At 40.1% G+C, this 27,182-nt stretch overlaps 1 protein-coding gene across 1 annotated transcript in view; it reads right to left on the bottom strand.

The window, feature by feature from the left end:
• The window catches only part of LOC113407907 (chromodomain Y-like protein), a 173,575-nt gene extending 148,512 nt beyond the window's left edge, over nt 1-25,063 (bottom strand). The window contains exon 1 of the mRNA XM_026658782.2: nt 24,976-25,063. Coding sequence (XP_026514567.1) covers nt 24,976-24,999 — 24 coding nt within the window. The 5' untranslated portion in view covers nt 25,000-25,063. The remainder of the gene's footprint in view (nt 1-24,975) is intronic.
• Nucleotides 25,064-27,182: the final 2,119 nt, after the last annotated feature.

Raw genomic sequence — 27,182 nt, 5'->3', positions numbered from 1 at the left:
GGGGAAGGGATGCAGATCAGGATAAGTAAAGAACATGTCAGAGATCTTCTGACTAATTTGAATGAATTCAGGTCAGCAGGGCCTGATGCTATTCACCCAAGGGTGCTGAAGGAATCAGCTGAAGAAATCTCAGAGCCACTGGCAATAATAGGGAAATACAACCTAGATGGAGCTACTATAAGGTGGGTGCATAACTGGTTGGAAAACCATTCCCAAAAAGTAGTTATCAGTGATTCACAGTCAAGCTGGAAGGGCATATCGAGTGGGGTCCCACAGGGATCAGTTCTGGGTCCAGTTCTGTTCAATATCTTCATCAATGACTCAAAGTTTGTGGACTATACCAAGCTAGGAGGGGTTGCAAGTGCTTTGGAGGATAGGATTAAAATTCAAAATGATCTGGACAAACTGGAGAAATGGTCTGAAGTAAAGATGAAATTCAATAAGGGCAAATGCAAAGTACTCCACTTAGGAAGGAACAATCAGTTGCACACATACAAAATGGGAAATGCCTGCCTCGGGAGGAATATTGAGGAAAGGGATCTGGTGGTTATAGTGGATCACAAGCTAAATATGAGTCAACAGTATAACACTGTTGCAAAAAAAGCAAACATCATTCTGGGCTGTACTAGCAGGAGTGTTGTAAGCAAGACATGAGAGGAATTCTTCCACTCTACTGCATGCTGATTAGGCCTCAACTGGAATACTGTGTCCAGGTCTGGGTGCCACATTTCAGGAAAGATGTGGGCAAATTCAAGAAACTCCAGAGGAGAGCATCAAAAATTATTAAAGGTCTAGAAAACATGACCTAGGAGAAAACTTTGGGAAAAAACACACAACGTGTTTGTTTAGTCTGGAGAAGAGAAGATTGAGAGGAGACATGATAACAGTTTTCAAGTACATAACAGGCTGTTCCAAGGAGGAGGGAGAAATTTTTTTCCCCTGAACTTCTGAGGATAAGACAAGAAGCAATGGGCTTAAATTGCAGCAAGGGTGGTTTAGGTTGGACATTAGGAAAAACTTTCTGTCGGAGTGGTTAAGCACTCTGCCTAGGGAGGTTGTGGAATCTCCATCTTTGGAGATTTTTAAGAGCAGGTTAGCCAAACACCTGCCAGGGATGGTCTAGATAATACTTAGTCCTGCCATGAATGCAGGGGGCTGGACTAGATGACCGCTCGAGGTCCCTTCCAGTCCTATGATTCGCAAACTCATGGATGACAGGAGATATCCTGGAAGACTGGAAAAGGGCTAACGTAATTCCCATCTTTTAAAGAGGGGGAAAAGGAAGAGCTGGGGACTTATAGACTAGTCAGCCTGACTTCGATACCTGGGAAGCTACTAGAGCAATGTAAAAATATTCAATTTGCAAATACCTGGAGGATGAAGGGGTGATCACTAGCAGCCAGCATGGATATAAATTTTTTATTAAAGCTAATGTTAAAAAAATTATATAATACATAGGTTGAGAAAACAGTGTCTGTACATCTGGGTATAGTGCTTAGATTATCCACAAATACTAAGTTTCTTTTTAAAAGTCATATGATACATACAGTACATAATCCGCAATAACCCAAAGGTGAATAGATTTAACAATACAGTTTCGATATGAGAATCCGAATACTTGGGTACATCACTCATGAAAAGTTGTACAGAGATTTGATTGTGGAAAGCAAAATATATCAATGAGTGGAGATTGTCCCTCAGTAACTGAGAATTAAGTAGGTTGTCCATTTAGAAAATACAGTCCATGAGGAAAGTATTTCAGTTACTTTCCTGACTGCGCTTCTCATCGGCACTCTAGCTCATCCATCCTGGTATTGCCGATGTAAGAACAAATCCTGCCAAACTAGCTTGATTTCCTTCTTTGACAAGGTAACTGGTTTGGTGGATAGGGGGAATGCGTTGGACATAATATACCTGGACTTTAGCAAGACTTTTCACACAGTCCCACATGACCTTCTCATAAGTAAGCTGGAGAAATGTGGGCTCGGTAATACTACCATTAAATGGATACATGAGTGGTTAAACAACTGCAAATTAAGAGTAACTATTAATGGAATGGTATCACAAGAGGGGTTCCACAGGGATCTGTTCTGGGTCCGGTGTTATTTAACATCTTTATTAATCACCTGTATGTAGGAATAGAAAGAATAATCAAATTTGCTGATGACACAATGCTAAAGGGAGTTGCAAACACTTTGAAGGATAGAGCTAAAATTCAAAGGGTGCTTGATAAATTGGAGAACTGGGCTATAGACAACAAAATTAAATTCAACAAAGACAAATGTGAGATGCTACACTTAGGGAAGAAAAAACGAAATGCACAAATACAGAATGGGAGATAATAGGCTTGGCAGATGCACTGCTGAGAAGGATCGGAGAAAGAGTAGAGTAAAAGGGGGACAGGATACTCTTCAAATAATTGAAAGGCTGCCATTAAAAAGAAGGAGAAAAATTGTTCTCTCTTGCCACAGAAGGCAGGACACGAGGCAATGGGTTCAAACTACAGCATAGCAGATTTAGAGTAAATCTCAGGAAAAACTTCCTAGCTGTAAGAACAGTAGGACAATGGAACAAACTGCCTAGGGAAGTCGTGGATGCTCCTTCACTATAGGGTTTCAAAAAGAGGCTGGATAGAGCCATCTGTCTTGGATGGTTTAGACACAACAAATCCTGCATCTTGGCAGGGGGTTAGATTAGATGACCCTTGCGGTCCCTTCTAACCCCATAGTTCTATGATTCTAAATTCTGGTGGTATGTCGAAATGACAGCTGGGTGTGAACATTCTGAAGAGCCAGGCCCATATTACTGCCAAAAGCAGCAGCAGCAAAACAGCAGCAGCACACATAATACTGGGAATGCCTGGGAGTTGTCAGAGCATTTGCAGTGGCTGGGGAGAATGGAGTGGAGAACAGACTCAAGCCAAACTCCCCAGCCCACACTCAGCTAATGGCCTCAGCAACACATTCTCCCCTCTGGAGCACCACACTGTGGAGTGCCCCCCAACTCATGAGAGAGGGGGCAGAGAGAAAGAGCCTGACTGGGCTTGGCTTTCTCTAACCCCCTTGTGCAATGCATTATGATATGGTCTTTACTTATATGATAATTAGGGCCCTACCAAATTCGCAGCCACGTAAAATGCGTCATGGACCATGAAATCAGGTCTCCCCCATATCATCTGGTCTTTTGTGCACTTTTACCCTATACTATACAGATTTCACAGCGGAGACCACTGTTTCTCAAACTGGAGGTCCTGATCCAAAACGGGGTAATGGGGAAGGGGTCACAATATTGCCACCCTTACTTCTGAGCTACCATCAGGACTGGGTGGCCAGAGTGGCGGCTGCCGGCCGGGCACCCAGCTCTGAAGGCAGCGCCTCGCCAACAGCAGTGCAGAAGTAAGGTTGGCAATACCATACCATGCCACCCTTACTTCTTGCTGCAAATGGAGGTAGTGCTTCCTTCAGAGCTGGGCTCCCGGCCAGCAGCCACTGGTCTTCGGCTACCCAGGTCTGAAGGCAGCGCTGTAGCCAGCAGTAGTGCAGAAGGAAAGATGGCAATACTACAACCCTCCTACAATAACCATGTGACACCCCCCCCAACCCCCTTTTGGGTCAGGACCCTACAGTTACAAAACCACGAAATTTCAGATTTAAATAGCTGAAATCATGAAATTTACAATTTTTAAAATCCTATAATCTTGAACTTGACCAAAAGGACCGTGAATTTGGTAGGGCCCTAATGATAATATAGTATTTCTCCCCCACTCCCAGACTCCGACCTCATTCAGTGCACAAGATGGGTATACAAAGAGGCAGAATTAAGGTTGCACAGGCAACCTTCAACATGGCATTTCCCAACACAAGGGAATTCTACATTAGACCTTGTCTTGATGAACAGAGGAAGTGATCACAGAACGAAATATTAGGGGTAGCTTAGGTATAAATGATCATGACTTGACCACATTTGTATGTTCAAACAGAATAAAGTCCAAACCAGTAACTTATATACTTGGTGTCTTAAAAGAGCCAATTTTACAAAGCTGAAACAATTATGAGTCAAATCAGTTGGGAGAAATAATTTAAACAGAAAAATACAAAGGATAATTGGGATGATCTAAAAAAAAAGAACATTTTATCAGATGCCCAGAAAACCACAGTCCAACAATTGAGAAAGAAGATCTCACAGGTTAAAAAAAAAAAACTGGCTTAAAGGAGAAGTGAAGGAGGTGATAAAAAAAAAATCCAACCCAAAATCAAAACCCACTATACGACAAATGGAAGAAAGGAGAAATTGATAAGGGAAGCAAAAGAATACAAAGAGCAAAAGGACACAAAGAGGCAGCAGACTTAACTATAATAAGAATAAGTTTTAAGTATATTAGGAACAAAAAGAATCCTAGAAATGGTATTGGTCCATTACTAGATGGAAATGAGAGATTTGTCAATAACACAGAAAAGGCAGATGTGTTTAATAAATATTTTTGTTCTGTGTGGGGGGGGGGGGGGACAAATGATGTCATCATATCATATGAAAATGATGAAACACTTTCCATTCTAATAGTAACTCAGGAGAATGTTAAACAGCAGTTAATAAAGTGAGATATTTTTGAATCAACAGGTCCAGATAACTTGCACCCAGGAGTTTAAAAGAAATGGCCAAGAAACTCACTAAACCATTAATGTTGATTTGTAATAACTCTTGGAAAAATTGGGACATCCCAAAAGACTGGAAGAAAGCTAATGTTCTGCCAATATTTATAAAGGTAAACAGGATGACCAGGGTAATTATAGGCGTGTCAGCATGACATCCTAGACAAGATAATGGAGACAATGGGGGGAGGGATAGCTCAGTGGTTTGAGCATTGGCCTGCTAAACCCAGAGTTGTGAGTTCAATCCTTGAGGGGGCCACTTAGGGAGTTGGGGCAAAAAATCAGTACTTGGTCCTGCTGGTGAAGGCAGGGGGCTGGACTCGATGACCTTTCAAGGTCCCTTCCAGTTCTAGGAGATAGGAAATCTCCATTAATTTAAATTTAAATTTATTTAAAATGGATACAGGACTTGATCAATAAAGAATTAATGGAGGATAATATAATTAATGCCAATCAACATGAGTTTATGGAAAACAGATCCAGTCAAACTTTTTTCCCTCAAATGAGATTACATTTTTGGTTGATACAGGTAATAGAGTTCATGTAATATACTTAGACTTCAGTCAGGCATTTGATTTGATTCCGCATGACATTTTGGATTTAAAAACTACAATATAAAATTAACATGGCACATATTAAATGGATGAAAACTGATAGGTCTCAAAATATAATTGTAAATGGGGAATCATCATAAAAAAAAGTGTGTTTCTAATAGGGTCCTGAAGGGATTAGTCCTTGACTCTATGCTATTTAACATTTTTATTATGACCTGGAAGAAAACAAAATTATCAGTGATAAAGTCTGCACATAACACAAAGAATGTGGGAGGGATAAAAAAAAAAAAAAAGAGGACAGCTAAGTAATACAGATTGATCTGGATCATTTGACAAACTAGGCACAAGCAAACAATGTGTGTTTTAATATAGCCAAATGTAAAATTATACATTTAAGAATAAAGAATGTAGGCCACACTTCCAAGATAGGAGCCTCTATCCTGGCAATCAGTCACTCAGAAAAAAGACTTGGGAACATGGAATATCAATTGAATCTGAGTTCTCAATGCGATGCAGCAGTCAAAAGGGCAAATGTGATCCTTGGATTTATAAACAGGAGAATATCAAGTAGGAGTAGGGAGATTATATTACCTCTGTATTTGGCACTGGTGCATCTTCTACTAGAATACTGTGTCCAGTTCTGGTGTCCATAATTCAAGGGAGATGTTGATAAATTGGAGAGGGTTGAGAGAAGAGCCATCAGAATGATTAAAGGATTAGAAAACACACTTTATAGTGAAAAACTGAAGGAGCGCAATCTACTCAGTTTAACAAAGAGAAGGTTGTGGGTCAATTTGATCAGTCTTAGGTCATGTCTACACTACAACATTATGTCGACCCAACTTAAGTCGGCATATAGCCACTGCAGTTATTAAATCGCTTGTGTGTGTGCACACACTTGGCTCCTTTTGTCAGAAATGCACATCCTCACCAGGAGCACTTGTATCAATGGTATTGTCAGTGTGGGGCATTGTGGGATGGCTCCTGAAAGCCAGTAACAGTCAATGTAAGCAATGCAGTGTCTATACTGACCCTGCATCCACCTACTTACATCGACCATGCCTCTATGCTGCTCGGGGAGGTGGTGTTATTAAGTGGACATAGAGAGGCACTTACGCTGGTGGGAGCCAAATTTAAGTGAAGACATTTCCACAGCTAGGTTGACGCAAGGCAGCTTACATCAACGTAACCCTGCAGCGCAGGTAGGTACATAGGTGGGAACAAAAATTTGAAAATGAGTTTTTCAATCTAGCAAAAGGTATAACATGATCCAACTGCTGAAAGTTGAAGCTAGACAAGTTCAAATTAGAAATAAGGTACAAATTTTTAATGGAGGGTAATTAACACAGGAAAAATTTACTAAGGTTTGTGTTGGATTCTCCATCACTGGCAATTATTAAAATCAAGACTGGATGTTTTTCTAGAAGATATGCTGTAATTCAAAACAGGATATAATTCAGGGAAGTTCTTTGGCCTGTGTTATGCAGGAGGTCAGCCTAGACTAGAGGATGACAATGGTCCCTCCCGGTCTCAATCTATGAACCTATGACTTTTGAATGCTTGACTCTGCAACATAAGTAATGGTTTTTTAACATATATATTTTTTTTTTAATGTAATTTCGAGAGTGAGGGGGACTGAGAATGACAGACAGACTTGCATAAGGTCTTTATTCTGAAAAGCTCACAATTCTGAAATTCACAGGCATGTCAGTTTCAAAATTATACTGCAGAAGCAATGCAGTCAGACTATGTTGCTCTGCAGTAGCTTAGGGCTTGTCTACACTTGGAAATTAACTGAAATAGAATTCCAGAATAATGATTTTGGTATGAATTCTAGTGTGGACACTCTCATTCCACTTTGGTAATGGATTAAGTTAAATTGGGGGAGGGGGCAACTTTTCCTCTGGAATAACCATTTCAATAAATTTCTATGTGTAGACATACCCTTAGTAAATGTGGTTGACTTGTAGGCAACAACTGGAGATCACCCATGCTGAAAATATCAATCCCTTAGTTTTAGTGCTGTTTGAGTTATAAGTATCTAAACATAAAAGGGTTTTTTGTGTTGAATTCTTGAACAAAACCTCTGAACTACTGCAGAGTAAACATTATAGAATAACCATGTCACAAGAGACTAACAGCAGTTTCAATTGCACTGAATTACTTTTTATGTTTATAATGACTAAAAAAAATGTCAAATACACAGTGTCAAGGAAACTATTGTTTAAATTGTTTTAATATGATCTCCTGAGATGTTTCTCCAACATTAGTAACATTCAGAATAAGTTAAAATTTTCAGTTGACTTCCTTGAATATTAGAGATAACACACATCTAATCTTCAACCTTCCCACTGAAATATGAATAATTAAAACAAAATAACACCAAATTTAATACAGGTAGATACTAAGGCTTGGTCTACACTACCAATTTATGATGGTATCACTACGTCGCTCAGGGGTGTGGACTCCCGGTGTAAAAAGCACTATGTTGGGCTTCTCCTGTCACCAAAGCTGCCGACTCTTGAGGGGGTGGAGTATCTACACCGATGGGAGAAGCTCTCCCATTGGCATAGGTAGCATCTTCACTAAGCACTGCAGCTGCGCTGCTGAAGCACTCTACGTATAGACAAGCCCTAAGAAGACGTTAACCTGCTATGTTTCCAGACACTAAGTTTCCCCAACTACTTTAGTATGTGCTTTTAAAGGCAGGGGAATGGTTCAGAGGGCTGAGCACACCTTATTATTTAGTGATTGTAATTACCTTAATTAAATAATTGTACACTAGAAAATTATCCATATTGATAGATACAGATGTTCGGGAAAAAAAAGAAGTGCAGAACACCATCTGGGCCTTACCAAGGAAGGAAAGGTGCATTAAACCCACAGCACAAGAAAGGGAGACAAATTTCAACCTCATTAAGAGGCAATGAAACAAATCATCTTGTCTCACTTTCTTCCAATGGGCTGAGTTATATACACATGCATGCACACACATGCATAGGGAGTAAGCATTCATTTTATAGTGCACTGTAAGAAACAATTCCAAATAAATCATATTAAGATTAGATTATAGCAACAGTACACAATCAGACCTCAATAAGCAGCAATCACAACAGTACACAATCACCACCACTTAAAATGTCATTTTGTAGTCACATTGCATCTTGCAATAATATCAAAGAATCATCTAAATCCATAATGCTGCCTACTAATATATGCAATTTTAAATGCTAGGATGAACAGTTTCCTTTTAATACCATACATAGCCTTTGAGGTTGTGTCAAAACATGGCAAACATACCTCTTGAAAATAGAACCTCATCTGTCTAAAGTTTGTTAATTTTTTTAAACTTGTAACAATTACATCGCTACCTCGATATAATGCGACCCGATATAACACGAATTTGGATATAACGCGGTAAAGCAGTGCTCCGGGGGGGGCGGGGCTGTGCACTCCGGTGGATCAAAGCAAGTTAATATAACGCGGTTTGACCTATAACGCGGTAAGATTTTTTGGCTCCCAAGGACAGCGTTATATCAAGGTAGAGGTGTATGTTAACAAGCAGCCTAGTAATTTGAATAACGTTAACATGGAAGATAATATAAAGAATTTTACACAACATTAAATTGAAAGAAAATGGTACTAAAGAAAAGTGAGAAGAGCTATACCAGTGTGCAAAATCCATCTGTCCAAAACTCAAATATAAAACTTTATTAGCTTTCCAAGCCAAAGTGCAAGTCACTTAAACTAAAAAATTAAACCCAGAAGTTCAAAATATTAGAATAAAGCTTATATACATTTTAGATGTCTAAGTTAGTGAATATATGAAGAAAATAAGATGTTCAAATGCTACACATAGCAGAACATCTTAGCAAAAAAGAGGACTCTATTTAAATTCTATTTTTCAGTAAGCTACTATCTGAAACTGGGAGGAAAATATTTGAAACCTATGTATAAATTCCAAACTACAAATTCCTTCTGGAGGCATGGACCCCTGCACATCCAAGAAAACAGGGGTTAAACTTAAAACAGAAAGGTACAGTTACTACTAGAACTAACCTCTGACCCCAAAAGAAGCTTTGCTCACTCCACATATAGAGCCAAATCTTGCCTTTAGTTACACCCATGTAAACTCATTGACTTGAATAAAGTTTCTCGAGTGTAACAGAACAGAATATGGCCTATGCCCAGCAATAAGACATAAAAACGATGTCTATTCCAATTAAAAATGAGTAAGTAGCACAACACACTATGCTTTCTGTGGGATTCTGCACAGAAAATGCAACCAAAACAGATTCTGACAATCCTGTGAAGAAAAGCTCTGTGCAGCTCGAAAGCATGTCTCTTTCACTAACAGAAGTTGGCCCAATAAAAGATATTACCTCACCCACTTTGTCTTCCTAAAATCCTTTGGCAGACACGTCTACAACTAAAATATTAAGACCTACTTTGAACTTTTTACACTGCTTATAAAGTAAATAAGGCTAGATGCAAAAACTGAGGTGGTTAAAATTAGCTATACAACTTAAATACTGCCGCTCACATTGCTACACAGGAAGAATTCCTCTCCTGGTCAAAATATTTGCCTTTTCAATTAGCTGAACTATCAGGTCACCTGCTAACAATGTGGATTCTTTCCTGTCTGGAAGAAATGTATTGTCATCTCCCTTAACAAATAGCACCATATTGTTCCCAGCTGGTTACTAATTTATGCAATTGTTATGAGAAAATGTTTTCAAAATGATGTGCAGAAGATGTACACTTTGCTTGGGGTATTACATTTTCTTTCATTTGAATACACACACACTATAAAAATGCACACCCAAGTTTTTCCTTTCTCTATCTTATATGATTGCTATGTATATAGAGTGCTATATTCAAATATATTTTACACATATACACCCCTTGACTAAACCTGGATGTGTTAGATGCTGAAAGCACCTTGGCCAGTGTTGGTAGACAGCCTGTATTTTTCATAGGCTCATAAATTTTAATGCCAGAAGGGACTACTATGATCATCCAATCTGTCCTCCTGCATAACAAAGGATACAGATTTTCACCCAGTAATCCCTGCATCAAACCCACAGCCAATATTTAAATCAAGATTTCAAGCAATAGAGAATCTAGAGAACCACATCCCCAGGTATACTGTTCCAATGGCCAATTACCCTTCTTGTTAAACATTTTCACCATATTTCTAGTCTGAATTTGTCTATGTTCCGCTTCCAGCCACTGGATTATGTTATGCCTTTGTCTGCTGTATTAAAGGGCTCTCTGGTATCAGAAATCATGTCCCCACGTATAGGCCATGATCTAGTCACCTCTTAACTTTCTCTTTGTTAAGCTAAATAGATGAAGCTTCTTCTTCAGTCTCTCAGTGTAAGGCAGATTTTTCAGATTATTCTTCTAGTTCTTTTCTGAATCCTTTCCAATTTGTCGACATCCCTTTTAGATTGTGTCACGAGGACTGGACACAACATTCTAACAATGGTCAGACTAATGCTGTAGACTGAGTAATAACATCATCTCCACACTTCTAATTTAAAAAATCCCTGCTTATGCATCCAAGGATTGCACATGCGCTCTTACCCACCACATCACATGGCAACCTCACATTCAGTTGGGTTTCCATCATGACCCCTCAATTCTTTTTTGAGTTAGGGATTTCCAAATACAATCCCTCATTTTATAAGTGTGCCCTACAATCTTGGTTCCTGGACACATGACCTTCCCTTTAGCTGTATTAAAACACACATTGTTTGAATGAGCCCAGATTGCTTTTTTCCAGTTCTCTGGAACTTTCCTGAAGATTTCAAATTTTGTTAAATATCAACAATCAGAGCTTTAGACTGCTCCTCAGCCAATTTTTAAAACTTTTGAATGCAAGCTATCTGGTCCCGTAGATTTTAAAGTATTTATCTTTAGCAATTGCAGTTTACCATCCTCCCTAGTTACTGTTGGAATATAAATTATTTCCTTACCACTGTAAACCGAATACATCTAGCTTCTTTCTTAATGCAAAACAAAAATATTTATTGACTACTTCTGCTTTTTCTGCATCACTGACAATTTTATCATCCCTTTCTAGCAACAGACCTACACCATTACTAGGATTTCTTTTGTTCTTGATATAGTTTTTAAAAAGCCCTCATATTGTCCTTTACACTGTTGGCCATGGGTTTTTCAATAATTCCTTTCACTTCCCTTATCAACTGTCTGCAATTCATGACTGCTCATTTATAGCCATTGTTGTCACCTACACGTTTTGTATTTTTTAATAGATTATTTTATTTTTCATTGCTGCTTTCACTTCCCTTCTTACTCAGGGTGAAGACTTCTGTTCTGATAGCAGAATCGTGGTTTTGGGACCTCTTATAAAGATGGTTTTTTTTAAATCTCCCAATCATCCACATTTAAAATTTAAATAAAATCAATTTTGTCCATTGTTGTTATTGTCAGCTTCTGGAAGTTGACCATTTTTTAAAAATGCCAGGGTGTGTGTGTTTATATATATATAAAAAATTAGTCAGGACTAGTTTCTCTTTGGACATAACAAATGTAACTAGGTCATGATCACTTTTATCTAGGCAATCACTAATTTTTCATTCAGTGATTTCTCATTAGATTTCATCTTTGTCAAAATGAGATCTAATATAGAATTACCTCAACTAGGATGTAATACTTTTTGTGATAGAAAATCATCAAAATTTTAGAAACTCCACAGAAGTTTTACTACTGTCTGTATAAGACCTCCAGTTTGAAATACATGATAGAAAGTGCAGTTTTTTCTACACATAACTAGTTTAAAATATGGTTCATCCTGTTTGCTAGTTTGATTTGGTAGTCTATAATGGATTCCAAACAGGACTCCATCGTGTGATTTGTCAGAACACTGATCTATAAGCATGCCAGCTCCTGCATTTCTGAACTGTCAATTATTCTAAAGCACGTAATGGTAGTTTTGATATAGAACACCACCTGCTCTGTTTCTGTCTTCAGGATCCTTCTTAAATAGGGTGTGTATTCAGAGATTTTAACATCCCAATCATGTGAATCCTCCCACCATGTTTCAGTAATATCTATTGTGTCAAATTTATTTTTTTAATAAATGAGCACTTGAAATTCTTTGTATTCATTACTCAGGCTTCTATCATTGGTACACTGGCAATTAAGGAATTTCTTTTCTCTACATCCCTTGAAACCTTGATTCTTTCCATTCATGAAACCTTGAGCCTGAATTATATTTTTGCCTGGTGTGAGAGAGCAGTGACCATTTCAAGACCAAAGATACAGAAATTAGTTCTACACAACACTGGAAAGTTGTATATTGCTGGAAAGCTGGGTTTAACATATTTTTTATTCTGGGGCTTCATGAAAAATCAGAACTTCAAATCACATTCTGAATACAATAATCCGAAGCTCAAACTACCAAAATGATGCTGGAAATGAATTGGAGGGGAAACACAAGATGGTAATTAGAACTACTTGTTTTTAGAACGTGGATCTACCCTGAAAAGTGAGTAAAAAAAAAAAAGCATCATGGGATTCCACCTTCAGTATTTATCAATGATTTCCATATCTAAGCATGCCTAGCATTTAAGTAAAAAGGTCTTTTTAAAAACCGTCACCATGGCCAATTCAGCTTGGGCTGGGAAAATCAAGCTGGGTACTTTCCATCTTGCATATCACCACCTGTAACAGAGACTCTATCGGGCAAACTGCACCATTAGTTACACCTGTGCAATCCAACGGTTTTCACCTTGGGTTTGCAGAGGTTTCTGAGTTCATAACTGGAATATAGTAGGATTTCACAGATCTGCAAAATTTATATTTCTGGTAACGTTCTCCAAGAGGGGGAAAATCCAGAACTTTTAATAAACTACATGATTACCATGCTTTAAACTTTATTTTCTAAAATGTTTATGGTGAATTAATATTAATTATGTGTATCTCAATAGTTTCACACAAAATTCAGAGAAATGTTAACATTTATACATCTTAGCTCTGAAAGAGTCAGAGACCACATGAGTCATGAAAGTTGCTGAAAATTTCCCATTGTCACATGAAAGAGTGAAGTTATAGTGAAAGAAAAAAAAAATCAGACTTAAGGGGAAAATACAAGTCCACTTCACTGGGATGTGTAGTTCCTCTTGAATGTGCACTGCTACTTGTGATGGCACCATCAACATGGGACTCAATGTCCTCTCAGATTTTGTTGGGAGTTAGAACTAGTTGAGGGACAAATACTAACTTTTCTTAAAGTTTTCTTAAAGTTTCCCGAAACTATTGAAGTTTAACCAACATTCAACTACAAAGAAAGATTTAAAAATATCAGTTAAGATTTTTTTATCTCTTGCCAAGGCAAGGAAACATTTTGGTGGGATTAGGATGAATGCATTCATGATCCATTAATTTTTCAGTAAGTTTCAGCACCACTAGCACTACTCAATTGCATTCATCCACTAATATCACCCACAGTCTCCAGGACCATGCCAGCAGTGGATAGAAGGGTGGATCATCCTGCACCAGATGAGTGAAATAGAAGGCATGGGCATTTGCCTTCATGGCAAATACCTAATTTCTCAGTGGCAGAGGGGGAGGAGAGAGAGAGAAAGGTAGGGAGGAGGCATTTCTGTTGTGGCTTGTGCTTAGGATACAGTTTCCTTGCATATGACCCAGTCAATCTGCCTCTGTACACGTGCATACATATACCATATTATTATTATAAATGTGACTGGTAGCACTGCCTATTATTAAGGTTGCCCAACACTTCCCATTATTAGACCCTGTTTTCAGTTGCTGATAACTTTAACTAATTGGACTGAGACATTCCAGGCACGGCATCTACATCAGACTGATTTGAGGGGGGAAATTTCAGACAAAGCAGCTCAGCTACTTCCAAGAATGAGTCTGAGGAAAAATATATTGTTTTGTTCTGGTGAGGTTTTCTTTGAAAAGCTCTAGTAACCCCAAGCATTGGAACAAGAACTCGAAATTTGGCAGTGGGATAGCCTGTGGAGCAAGGATGTACCTTTTGCCATCCCCATGAAATTCCACCCAAATTTGGCCAACTTATAATTTTCTGAAAAACTGCAATTTGCACTTACTCCATAGAGACTTGATAGAGCTTTGTAGCTTCATTTCCCAAAGATTCCATCCCCACCAAGCATGCTCCAACCAATGGCTGTAGGAGGCCTAGCAGGACTTTCCCTATAATTACAGTTCCTGATTACACCAGGGCAAGTCCAAGCCCAAGAAATGAGATCAGGGAGCCTGTCTCTCTTGTGCTCTCAATGACCTCCTCCTGTTGATGACCAGGTAGCATGGAGGAGGTAGCTGCCTGAATCAACTGCAGAGAAGACAAGAGTCAGACCCGAATTAGGGGTGGGGGGGAGGAAGGGGGAGAACTGGCTGGACAAGGAAACTGGGACAAGAAGCCGGGAAGGGGTGGATTCATTATGTGCAAATTAGCAAGATTTTACTATACTATACTTGATAACAAACAGGTTTTAGGTGTATGGTTTTGAAAACATGAAATAGTAGGTCTTTAATATCACTATTTTTCTGCAGTCATGGACATAAACTGCCAAAGCAAACAACTTCTTGATGCACCGACTTCCATATTTCAACAATCTTTCTGTCAACAGCCTTAGAACACCACGTCCCAAAGAAAAGTCCTTCAACACTTGAATTTATATCTTATCTCTTAAAATCAAATATTTTGTTAAGAATTTGAAGCCAAATAAGAGCATACCTTGAGAGATACAATGAGCCCACATGACAGACAACAAAATAAAAACAAAATCCTGCAATATGAAGTAAAAGGCTATCTTTCTCACATAAGTTTTGCCAAGAGACATTTCCCTTACATGAGTAAAATACATTTTTATACTGATCCTTCAGAACAAAAAGATACTTATTTGCAATTTGTACCTTGGAATGCAATTCCCTTGTTCATATTGATCATCTGTAGCTTGGATAAAAATACAGCTTTTCAACATATTTATTCTGAAGCAATGCCTCCAGAAAACCAGAAGATGTTACAAAATTTTTAGAAGCCCACAGCTAGTGTCTTATCCAAGTATTTCCCATACTACACAAAAAAAGCATACAATGAACCATGAGGATGAAAATTTCACTGCATCTAGTTTGTTTTGTTTTTAAAACATGTTTCCAATCAGAGATCAAATTCTTTCCTGATCAGTGATCCAAGACAAGCACTTGAAAAAACACACTGGCCCTGAAAACATTTGTACTGGTCTGCCAATGTGTTCCAAGTCCTGGCTTCTGTATGGCAAAAAAAATGACATGACTTTTTTTCTTTTTAAAACCCAAACTGTAACAAACAAAGTTAATTTTTCATTTATCATTGTAGGTAAGGAAGACTAATTTACTGAAATATAAATAATAAAATCGAAGTTTATGGTTATCTACTATAGTGGTTGGCAGTTTCAAATACCCAGTAATAGATTCTGGAATTCATTACTACAATTTGTTTTACTGTAACCCCATGACCTTTTTCTTTCATTTTCTGATAGACATTTGTATGTTCTACACCAAAAGTCTGGTCATACAAGACAGCTAGATCCTATTTTGCTATACGGATCACATATACTAATCTTGTCTCAATTGCAAATTTTACAAGTCTTCACTGGGATTGTGAAGCTCTGCCCCTGAGTAGGGTCACTGGCCGGGAATGAACCTAGAACATCTGCATCTAAAAGTGTGAACTCTACTGCTTCAGCTAAAGGAGCAAGGATGAAATCTTGGTTCCACTGAAGACAATGAAAAAATCCCAATGACTTCATTAGATCCAGAATTTTATCCCAGATCTATTAGCTCAGAAGCAGTAACAGACACACAAACCTATATGTGGTCTAGTCTAGAGGTGGACAAGTGTTATTAGCATTGAATACAATTGTGCAGGATCAGCTTCTGCAGTTGCATGTAGTTAACAACTTTAACAAGCAGCAGGCCAGAATAAAATCCAGCTCACTCTCTTGCAGCTGTTTTGACTCTGTAGGGCTAACTGGAGGAAAAGTTATTCCTGCCACTAAAGCAAGCAGCTATTACTTCAATAGACAACATATCTGTTATGAAGGTTTTATCATATTAACTTATGTAACTAGGAGAACAACACTTTTAAAAACAAAACACAACACACATCTAAAGCCACAGAATCTTGTTTCACTACAGTCAGCACATTACAACTCCAGAGTCTTTGTTTTAAAATGTTTTTATAATTTAGGCTTAATGTAATCTGAAATGCATACCTATATAATATTTTTATGGACAAATTCTTGCCGAGATAAAACACCTTTTATAAGATATTTGATATAACTGGACTTTAAATCATGACACTCTCTACAAAAGCCAAATCTGAAATATGCCATTAAATAAGTGATTTACACAAGCTAGTCTTATTCCAGAAAACAACCACTTGTATAACTGTTGATTACCAAAATAGTAAAAAGAATTTACCTTGTCTGCAAAAACAAATAAAACAAAACACACAATTCTGGATACCAGAAGCATAAAAGAAGTCATGTGGTTAAAAAAATTAGTGTTTTCCCCACACAATATTTCAGAATAGTCCTGAGAAAAACTTAAATGGTCTCAATGTGTGTCTCAAAAGCAGGGAAATCTGGAAGTTAAGATGTTTCTTATTTTGAGTTTTGTTTGTTTGTTTTTTTAAAAGGGACTGCATAGCTGTGTACTACGTAAATGTGGCTGGGCCACTTAAATTCAAAGCAACATGGCCTTGAGGCAAGGAGAACCCTGACAGTCATTAACCCATTTTATCATTATATTTTATACAATGGGTTTTAAAATGTACAAAGTGTCACTGAAACATCACAAACAAATTGATAGTTACAGTAATTACTTTGTTTCATTATTCAAGAGAAGTAGACAGTTAAAAAGGTATTGAGTGAATATGCAAGTGATTTTCTTTCACATTTTATACTAACAAAATGGCTATAAAAATCATTAAAAACAGAAACCTACCTTAGGTTAAGAGAATAGTTTTCATTAATATCCATATGTATTAATCCATCTTTACAAACATCTAATGCAAAAGAGCTACACTAGATCACCGCTAAAGAGGCACATGCAAGTGTATTGAGGATGTTTACCAAAACAGTAAATACTGTTGTCTTCATAGTATATTGGACCAACCTGCATTGGAAAGTCTTATGCTAGTTTTGTTTTTCTATTAATACTGACAACAGATCAAAGAATACCAAATTGTTCTGTAAATATTAAGAAAAGTCCATCAAGAAAAAAAATTTACACACAAAATTAAGTGTTATGGCTACTGAAACTACATTTGATCATGAAAGATACATAAATGACTAACAATATTCTAGGTCAAGATAAAGTGTGTACAAAATGTAAGACTATATACCAAAGGGAAACACTGGTCCATCTTTAGTATTAATTAGCAAACAAAAAAAAATGTTTAGTGACATTTTACACAGTAAAGGCAACGCACAAGCTATTCAACAAGATTTACATGCAACAGCAAGTGCCAAGTGAACGGGGGTGGAGGGAGTGATAATAGAACCAACCTATAAAAAAGGAGATATGAGTGAGCACAAGAACCACAGAGAAATCATCTGATTGAGCATTCCAGGAAAAAGCATTCATTCCCCTCTGCAACGTCCTCCTGAAGAGGTATGTGGAAGCAGGGCTTACAGAGGAACTAGTAGGATTCAGACCAGAATGAAGTATAACAGATCAGCTATTTTTGATAAGACAGATATTGGAGAAATATATAGAACACAACCAAACCTGTTACAACAATTCTATAAGACTTCAAACAGGCTTTTGATAGCATTTTGTAGAAAGGGTAATGGCAAATCTTAAGAATGTATGGCATCCCTGAGCTGAAATTGATCAAGTCAATAGAAAACATCTACAGCAAGACCAGGAGTGTAGCAAGAGTAAACAAGAAGCTGAAGAATTGGTTCAGAATGACAGTAAGGAGTGAGACAAGGATGCATATTATCGCCAGATTTGTTCAACTTGGTATTGGAAGCTGTACGGTCTGTAACACTGAGAGATGAAACGAGAAGAGTTAGGCTAGGAGGGAGGACAGTGAATAACCTTAGATTCACAGATGATATTGACCTCATAGCATTGACCCAGGAGGATTTACAGAGAATAAACTCGTTCGGACCCATCGTCGCTGTGGAGTTGATGGACAGGAAGCAAAGAAAGAGAAAGAAGAGAAAAAGTGACAGTTAAGGTTGCGGCAAGACATCTCATTCACCCAAAATCTTAAAACCACAGAAAATAAGATGTTAAGGAGAAAGGTTTGTGCATTCCTTTCCACCCTCATATTATTGGCAGTGTGGTAGGCAACATACCAACACTCCATAAGGTTTTCACTTCCATCTTGACAAGATACCCAAAAGCAATACATAACCCCCCCATCCCATCAAATGTGCATTCTAACATAAAACCTTAAGAGTGACCTTATATGCTTTTATATCAACAGATCAGCACATCTGACTGCCACACATTCAGAAAGTTATTTTGTCTTAACACTGTTGAGGTAAATCTTAAGGTTTTGTTTGAGTGCAAATTTGCTGAGGTTTGGGTATGTTGTGCTTTTGGATATCTATTTACGATGGAAGTGAAAGTCTTACGGAGCCTTGGAGTGTATCATCAACAGTGCTGCAGGCAACTGGGGAGGTGGGCGTGGAAAGAAACACACAAGTCTTTCCCCTTCACCTTAAAAACATGGGGAAAAGTTTAGTGAAGATGGGGTATGTCCAGCTGCAACCTTAACTATCACTAAACATAGGGTTTTTTTCCCCACCCCTAATTTCCTAGGGGTTGTTTGGTTTTAGGTACACCTTTGGTGTATCTCAATCGATAGCTCCCAAGAGTCAGGGAGAAGCAGAGCTGCATCTGTCTTGTAATCAGAGAAAGAAACTGAGCTGCTGAAGCTGCTCCTGACTAGCCCTCCTGAAGACCATGACAGGATGTGATGTGCTTTAGTAAACAGTGTGTCTCTAATATTTTATTCTCATTGAAAAGTTAATGCAAGTAAGTATAGCCAGAGCAACTCTCCATGATAAAATAACCTATCAGCTGGAATGAATTTCTGTGAAGAGTCTATGTAATCTGCAAGCGTCATGGCCACCATCTTGACCAACACTGAACCAGTGACCTCTAGAACAAAAAACATGGAGCCCTTACAACTTGAGCTAAAGAGCATGAGCAGTCACAGGCTCACATGCCCTGTGGACTGGGCACAAAGAGAGGCACATAACACAAATTAGGGGGTAACTAAAGGAAAATGTGTGACAAAATAATAAAATGTGAAATGTGTACTTTGGCTATACATATCATGTACAGATTAACATTGTTTTCAAGTACAAAAACTGTTTTAACATGGTTTTTCCATTTTGTGATTCACATGTAACTATACCATCCTCCCACAGAGCAACAGCAGGATTTGAATCCCTCGACCTTCAGAATCCTAGCTTAGGCCCTTACTATTTGAGCCACAGAAGTAACTGCTAGTGCCTTTCTGGGCTAGCTACTTGAGAGCATGGCACACTTTCACAGTGGGTTGCAAAACAATTTAGTAGTCAGCAGTAGAATATTGGGGAAGAGGAATCCTAGATTCCATGCTTTGTTCTGGGAGAGGAGGAGTGTGAATTATAGTGGTTAGAGATTGGATAACCCAAATTGGTTTAGCCACTGTGCGGTGCAGTAGATAAGATGCAGGTTTGTCATGTTAGAGATGTTACTGTATACACAGAACCCACATTGTGTAAGTTCTTTGTTAACTTACTTTAAAAAAATGGGAGGGAGGAGTGGCTCTTCCATAACTATTTTTTAGGTTGGCTGTCTTCAATAAGGGTAGTTAATTACATGAGAATTTAAACAGCACTTAGAGGTGAAATTTGAACACCTTGTGTCTTCTTTGCAAGCTTGCGAATTGTTCCGCTAGGCTACAGTGGTATCTGATTAGTTGGAGGATGGGAAAGCAAGTCTCTGCCCCCCTTGGAAATGAGAAATGGCAATTCCATCACAGCACATTTGTTGTCAAATAACATTTGACTGGTCTGTCGTGGTGCACCATTTTGCCAGTATGGCTAGAAGGTTGTAAACCACTTTACAGACAAACAATACCTAACTGATATTCTAGGAATCAGCACACGTGGAGCAACAATGTGGCCAAAGGACAGGTGCCAGAGTACTTTATACTGCTTGCTAGAGGGGTGCAGAGAAAAAAAGTGAGAGACACTCCATTGGAAAAAAAAAAATCACCCAAATGGGGGATTATAACTCATTCTCACTATCAATTCATTTTTCATCAAATCACCAAGAAAAATGTCAGTAGTACTCAAAGTTTATATTGTGTGTTTTGGTTTTTGCCATTTTCATGAGATTTTTTAATAAAATAAGAGGTTTAAATTTCCTGATAAAACAGATCAATTTGGACTATGGTCCAGATACCAATGCACCACAATATATGGAAAGCCCCATATGTTGAAGTAGGTATTTCCCATGGAGGAGAAAAAAATTTGAAAACACTATTTTGGAAATAAGCATATGAGCAGTAGTCCAAGTATATTTTATGTCTAGGACCAAAATTGTATGCACAGTGTGTGATTTTTCAGAGATTTTAAGGCTAGAACGATAAGAAATCGTATAGTCTGACCCCTTATATAACACAGGCCATAGAATTTCATCCAGTTACTCATGTAATGAGCCCCAACTTGTGATTTCACTAAACCTGTGCAGATTTTTACATTTTTTTTTTTTTAAGATTACATATTGTCTTTTTAAGCAAAGTCTTACATATGTTCAAGAAATATATTAAGGATGAAAATATAATTTTAAAAGGCTCCTGAATATTGTTCTTTCCTTACTATAAGCATGAAAGTCAGTCTGAAAATGTGGACTGCACTGGCTGAAATATGTAAAGCTTTAATATTTTTAATGGAAAAAGACTTGATAGATGTTAAGACATATGACGATCAGGTTTACGAACAATGACAAAGTGAAATACAAAATGAAAAGCAGGAATGTTACACATTGGCTAAATTCGGGTGGATTTGGTTTCTGTTGCTTCCTGATAAAACCCAAAAGCATTGGCTTAACAAAAGCAAAATCAGACCTGGACCATGTTTACTCATTAAGAGAAATTCATCCGATGGGACAAATCAAAGAGCTGTAACATCAACAGAAATGTTTATAGGCAGAATGGAAACACTTTGTATCTAATCACACTACAGTCTCCAAAAGCCACAAAATAATTCACAACACTTCCACTGCACAAAGTCCACTGCACTAAAATTTAGAAACAGTGTTTTCCAAACCCATTGCAACAAGTTGGGGGGGGGGGGGGGGGACTGCCTACTAAATGCCAGACTTTTGTTGTTGTTAAGCTAGCTGTTAATATGCAATTGTACCCGAAACATTTAAATGGGATAACCTTCATGTTTCAAAAACAAATCTCTCACACCACCAACTATTTGGAATTATTTTAATCCCAATCACCACTACAGAGCTCTGCCAGAAGGGGTTAGGCAAACCACTACGAAGTACTTGCAACTCGCTTTGCAGTTGAGCTGTCTGGATAATTTGGGATCACTAGTTCCCCTGCTGACCCAACAAAAACTATTGATTATCATCTTGCAATAGGCAGGTGTCAGTAAAGCAATGAAAGTTGGTCAAGGTCTTTCATAAACATTGAAGAGATGAGAGTGAAATAAACCAAACTAGAGGAGAAACTAGCCCTAATCTTTGCTTAAACAGCTGCAAATATGCACAGGAGTTTCTAAAAGGTAAGTGCATTGGGAGGGTGGGGGGCAGGAGAGATGCCATAAAAAAGAGCAAGTCAAACCCTCCCATGTGGACAAATTTGGGAAAAAGTGAGAGGAACCTTTCCATCACTTGTCTTGTCCACCAACTGCCCCAGGTCCATCCCCAACTCTAATATCACTTGAAAAATTAGGTAAGGCTTTTAGAAGGAAAAACCACTCACTTGTCGCGACCATGGATACAGTCAAGATCACATCTTTGGTTTATTGTCCAGAAGAGAAGAGAAAAAATAAAGCAAAAAAACCAAAACAAAACACAACTGATCTCTGAGGTCTCTCCTCAATGAATGCTTAAGATCTTCTTCTGATCATGCATTCTTTCTTGAGCAATTAGTTACCATTAAAAAGGCCCCTATAAAAGCTCATGAACTAACAATAGATAGGATCCACAGCTTATCCAAAGTAATTCTTCCAAAGTTTTGGGGTCTTTCAAGTTGTCTGCGTTTGAATTACAAATCTTGACCTATAACCATTCTTCTGGTCTCCAGAGAAAATATCCTCAATAACAAGAGTAAAATAAATAAATAAATAAATAAATCCTCCAATACAGTGACTGAATGGCCAATGCTTCTGAATTTTTAATCTTACTTGCAACAAAATTTTCAATTCAGGTTTCTATTTTAGAAGAACCGGGGTCTTTTGACACCAGCATGTTTAACTGTCATTGTTAGACTGATTAACATTCTCAGATATTTGATTATCATCTCTTGACCAAAACACAGGATTAGACTGGAAAAACAGGGCTGTAATCACACTTCATAGGGCATGATTTTGGACTTCATATTACTGAATGCAAAGAATCATATAGCACCTTAATTAAAAGATAACTCACAAAAAAGCAAAAAACAAAAATCAGAAGCAGAGTTAGAAGTACTCATTGTAGTTTAATGAGTTCCATTCAACATCTCATCTCTTCTGATGGTTCAGCATCAGGCACTGGTGGCACAGCCATGCAAATTCCTCCTCCAGAAGAAACTTGGCAAGGTTGAACAGCAATTTTGTTTTTAAATTACAAAAATCAGTGACAGTTTGTCCATTTATAAGTCATACAAGCTTTAAAATAAAAGTTTAGTTGCCCTTTGCATACTCTGCACTTGTATAATTAAAGAATTAATTTTATTTTTAGATTATGGATTACTTTTTGTCATTCTTAATGATATGGTCCAACCACTTTTGGTGCTTTGAAAAAAGCAGGCTTTTGAGTAACAGGTGGAATAACTAGACTGCTCAGAGGACTGGCAATGAGATACAGAGTCTTTCACTTAAGTCACCATTTCAAACACATTGTCTAGTGACCAAAATGCATTACTATCATAGTGGAGCTCAGTGGCCCATTTGGTATGAATTTGTAGACTGGATGCAATTCCTAGTAGAACGTAATGGAGGGAGCGGGGGAGGTTGGTTGATTTTGACACCTATCAAAACTGGTACTCTATATGACAGTCTCAGGCATCAGATATTGGTATCAGACAGGATACCAGATTAGAAATGCTTATGCTCCAAAGAGGACAAATACTGTAATGAGAATAGAGTCTAAGGGCCCGATTCCGCAAATCCTTTTACCAGCAGAACACCCACCAAAATCAATATAAGTTTTGCACATAGAGAATTTCCAAAATTGATCCCTAAATTTATCTTCTTACTTCTAGAAATGACCCCTTCAAGTCTCAGTTGAGCCACATTAATAAGGTGGAAAAACTTGCAAAAGCTATTAACTATGATTTATCTGACTTGGGAATAGAGGCCTTTGGTTTTCTGGTCTACCAATTCAGCACCACTAAAGCTCACTTATAAATTTAAGTGGACACGAGATACTTTTCATTGGTTTCTGTGTCTATTCTTCCATCATTGCATATATGTAATTCTATTAACGGGCAATTTTTATATATGCACCAGCAGGAGAAAAAAAATGTCTTTCTGTGCACTCTTCTACAACTGATCTCAATGACACAAAATTCCAACCTCTGGTTACAAATAGTCTTATTTTTTTTAAAAAACCTGCCTTAAAATGTATTCTCCCAAGAGACAAAACCATTGTTGTCTCAGGTGAATACATATTTATCAAAGAAATCAGAATGGCTCCAGAATAATGACTGTTCTACACTCCCAAGGATGGCTTCTTGTAAAAATAAAAACAAGGAAGTTAAATCCAAGAGAAACCATACTGCTTTTCAATTAAGGTTAAGGATGTAAAACTGAGGCATCAAAAGACAGGAAATTCAAAGTTAAGGCTATCATCTCATCTCATCCTCTCCTCACCCCAAGCCCCCAACTCATGCCATGACTGCTCCCTTCAAGCACTTCTCAAGAACCCGGTGAATGATGGTGTGTCAGAGGCTTAACTTTGGCTCTCATGGCTTCTCTTACAACCTTTAACCTTCTTGTTAAAGCATGTGGGGATGAGCAGTTTAAATTTTAATATTTTGCATCACCTGAGCTTGCTGCACGGCCAAGGCACAGGGTGGTACTTCGATACACACAGAAGGAAACCCCCTCCTCCCCCAACACATGCCATAACTCGGCTTTGCACACATTTTTGCACACTACCAAGCGGCACACTTTTGTGTTGCACTCTAAACTGGGCGCTGCTGTCAGCGCGACTCCCCACCATCCAGCAACCTCCCCCTCCCCCCGCCCCGTCCTCCCGCTGGAGTCAAAGTGTTGTTGGGGGAGCACAGGCCAATGGTAACACTCTACCGTCTCCTCCTTTCAGTCATATTTCCGTCCTCCTCCAGCAAAACTGGGGAGGAAGGCGGCGGGTGGGGGAACCCTGCACCCGCCGGGCCCTGCAGAGAAGGGGCAGCAGCAGGAGCAAGTGTGGTGACAAGCCTGCAGTGTTTCAAACAGCCCCGAAAGAAGGGCGGGGGGTCGGGCAGTGTGTGTACGGACGGGGTGGGGGGCAGGGCTGGTGCTCTGGGTCATTACCTCGTAGAGTTCCTCGGAAGCCATGCTGGGGAGTCTCACAAGGTGGAGTTGGGGGCTGGTTTGGAGATACTTTGTTTCAGTTGGTGTCTGTGTGGCCTCCCTCCTCCTCCTCCTTCTCCTTCCTCCTCCTCCTGCGCGCTGCTGCCTCTCGCTCCCCGGTGCAACTGGCCGCCGCTCCCCGCACGAAATGCCAGCGCTGCTGCGGCGGCGGGGGCTGCGCGCAGAGCAGCTGCGCAACTCGCTCGCACACTCACCCGGTCACACACTCACACACACACACACTCACCCACACGGCGGCTCCCCGCACCCCCACCCCTCTGTCCCCGGCTCGCTCCCCAGGATCACTAATCGAGCGCAGAGAGAGCGCCACACGCAACCCGCTCCGGCTCGACTTCAGCCGCCTCTCGCACCATCCTCCTCCTCCTCCCCCCCTTTGATCTCCCATTGTCTGCGCGGCGGAGGGCACCGCGAGGCGGCGGCGGGCGAGAGGCGCGCGAGCTCCCTGGCCGGGCGCGGCACGTCCTGGCAGAGCGGCCATGGGCTGGCTCCGCGCTTTGAGGCGCCTGCCTGGCTCCAGCCCTGGAAAGAATGTGTGCGCCCCACTGGCACCGTCCTGGGGAGGAAGGGACGGGCCGGGCAAAGGGGCCGCCACACTCAGCCAACCTGGGAGATGAGGCAAAGCCATGTGGGGAGTCCCAGAGTTCACAGGAGACGGGACCCCTGCTAAACCCTCTCGCCCTCCTATCCCCACCATGATCCCCATCCACCTACTCACCATCCTCCTCCTGCTCCCCCTACCCATCCCCACCATGATCCCCATCCACCTACTCATCATGCTCCTGCTCCCGCTATCCGTCCCCACCATGATCCCCATCCACCTACTCACCATCCTCCTCCTGCTCCCCCTACCCATCCCCACCATGATCCCCATCCACCTACTCATCCTCCTCCTCCTACCCATCCCCACCATGATCCCCATCCACCTACTCATCCTCCTCCTCCTACCCATCCCCACCATGATCCCCATCCACCTCCTCCTCCTCCTCCTCCCCATCCCCACCATGATCCCCATCCACCTACTCATCCTCCTCCCCATCCCCACCATGATCCCCATCCACCTACTCATCCTCCTCCTCCTACTCATCCCCACCATAATCCCTATCCACCTATTCATCATCCTCCTGTTCTTCCTACTCATCCCCACAATGATCCTCATCCATCTACTCATCATTCTCCTCCTCCCCATCCCAACCATGATCCCCATCCAACTACCCATCCTCCTCCTGTTCCTCCTACTCATCCCCAGCATGATCCCCATCCACCTACTCATCCTACCCATCATCCCTTCCCATCCCAACCATGATCGCCATCCATCTATTCATCATCCTCCTGCTCCTCCTTCCCATCCCCACCATGATCCCCATCCGCCTACTCATCCTCCTCCTGCTCCTCCTACCCATCCCCACCCTCATACGCATCCACCTACTCATCCTCCTCCTGCTACTCCTACCTATACCCACGATAATCCCAATCCACCTACTCATCCTCCTTCTGCTCCTCCTACTCATCCCCACCATGATCCCAATCCACCTACTCATCATACTCCTCCTACCCATCCCCACCATGATCGCCATCCACCAAGTCTTCATGCTCTGTTTTTCCTACCCATCCCACCATGATCCCCATCCATCTATTCATCATCCTCCTGCTCCCCCAACCCATCTCCACCATGATCCCCATCCACCTACTCATCATCCTTCTGCTCCTCCAACCCATCCCCACAGTGATCTCCAGCCACCTATTCATTATGCTCCTGCTCCTCCTACCCATCCCCACCGTGATCCCCATCCACCTACTCCTCATCCTTCTACTCCTCCTACCCATCCCCACAATGATCTCCATCCACCTATTCATCCTCCTCCTCCTCCCATCCCGACCGTGATCCCCATCCACCTACCCATCCCCACCATGATCCCCATTCACCCACTCCTCATCATTCTGCTCCTACTACCCTCCCCACCATAATCCTCATCCACCTACTCCTCCTCCTCCTCCTCCCCCCCCATCTCCACAGTGATCCCCATCCACTTACTCATCCCCACCATGATCAGCATCCACCTACTCAGCATGCTCCTCCTGCTCCTTCTACCCATCCCTACCATGATCTCCATCCACATACTCATCCTCCTCTTCCCCATCCCCACCAT

The sequence above is a fragment of the Terrapene carolina genome, unplaced genomic scaffold, assembly GCF_002925995.2.
Source record: "Terrapene carolina triunguis isolate 2854851 unplaced genomic scaffold, T_m_triunguis-2.0 Scaffold55, whole genome shotgun sequence".
NCBI classification, from domain to species: domain Eukaryota; kingdom Metazoa; phylum Chordata; order Testudines; family Emydidae; genus Terrapene; species Terrapene triunguis.
Note: the sequence above shows the minus strand (reverse complement) of the source record. Positions and strands in the feature narration are given on the sequence as shown.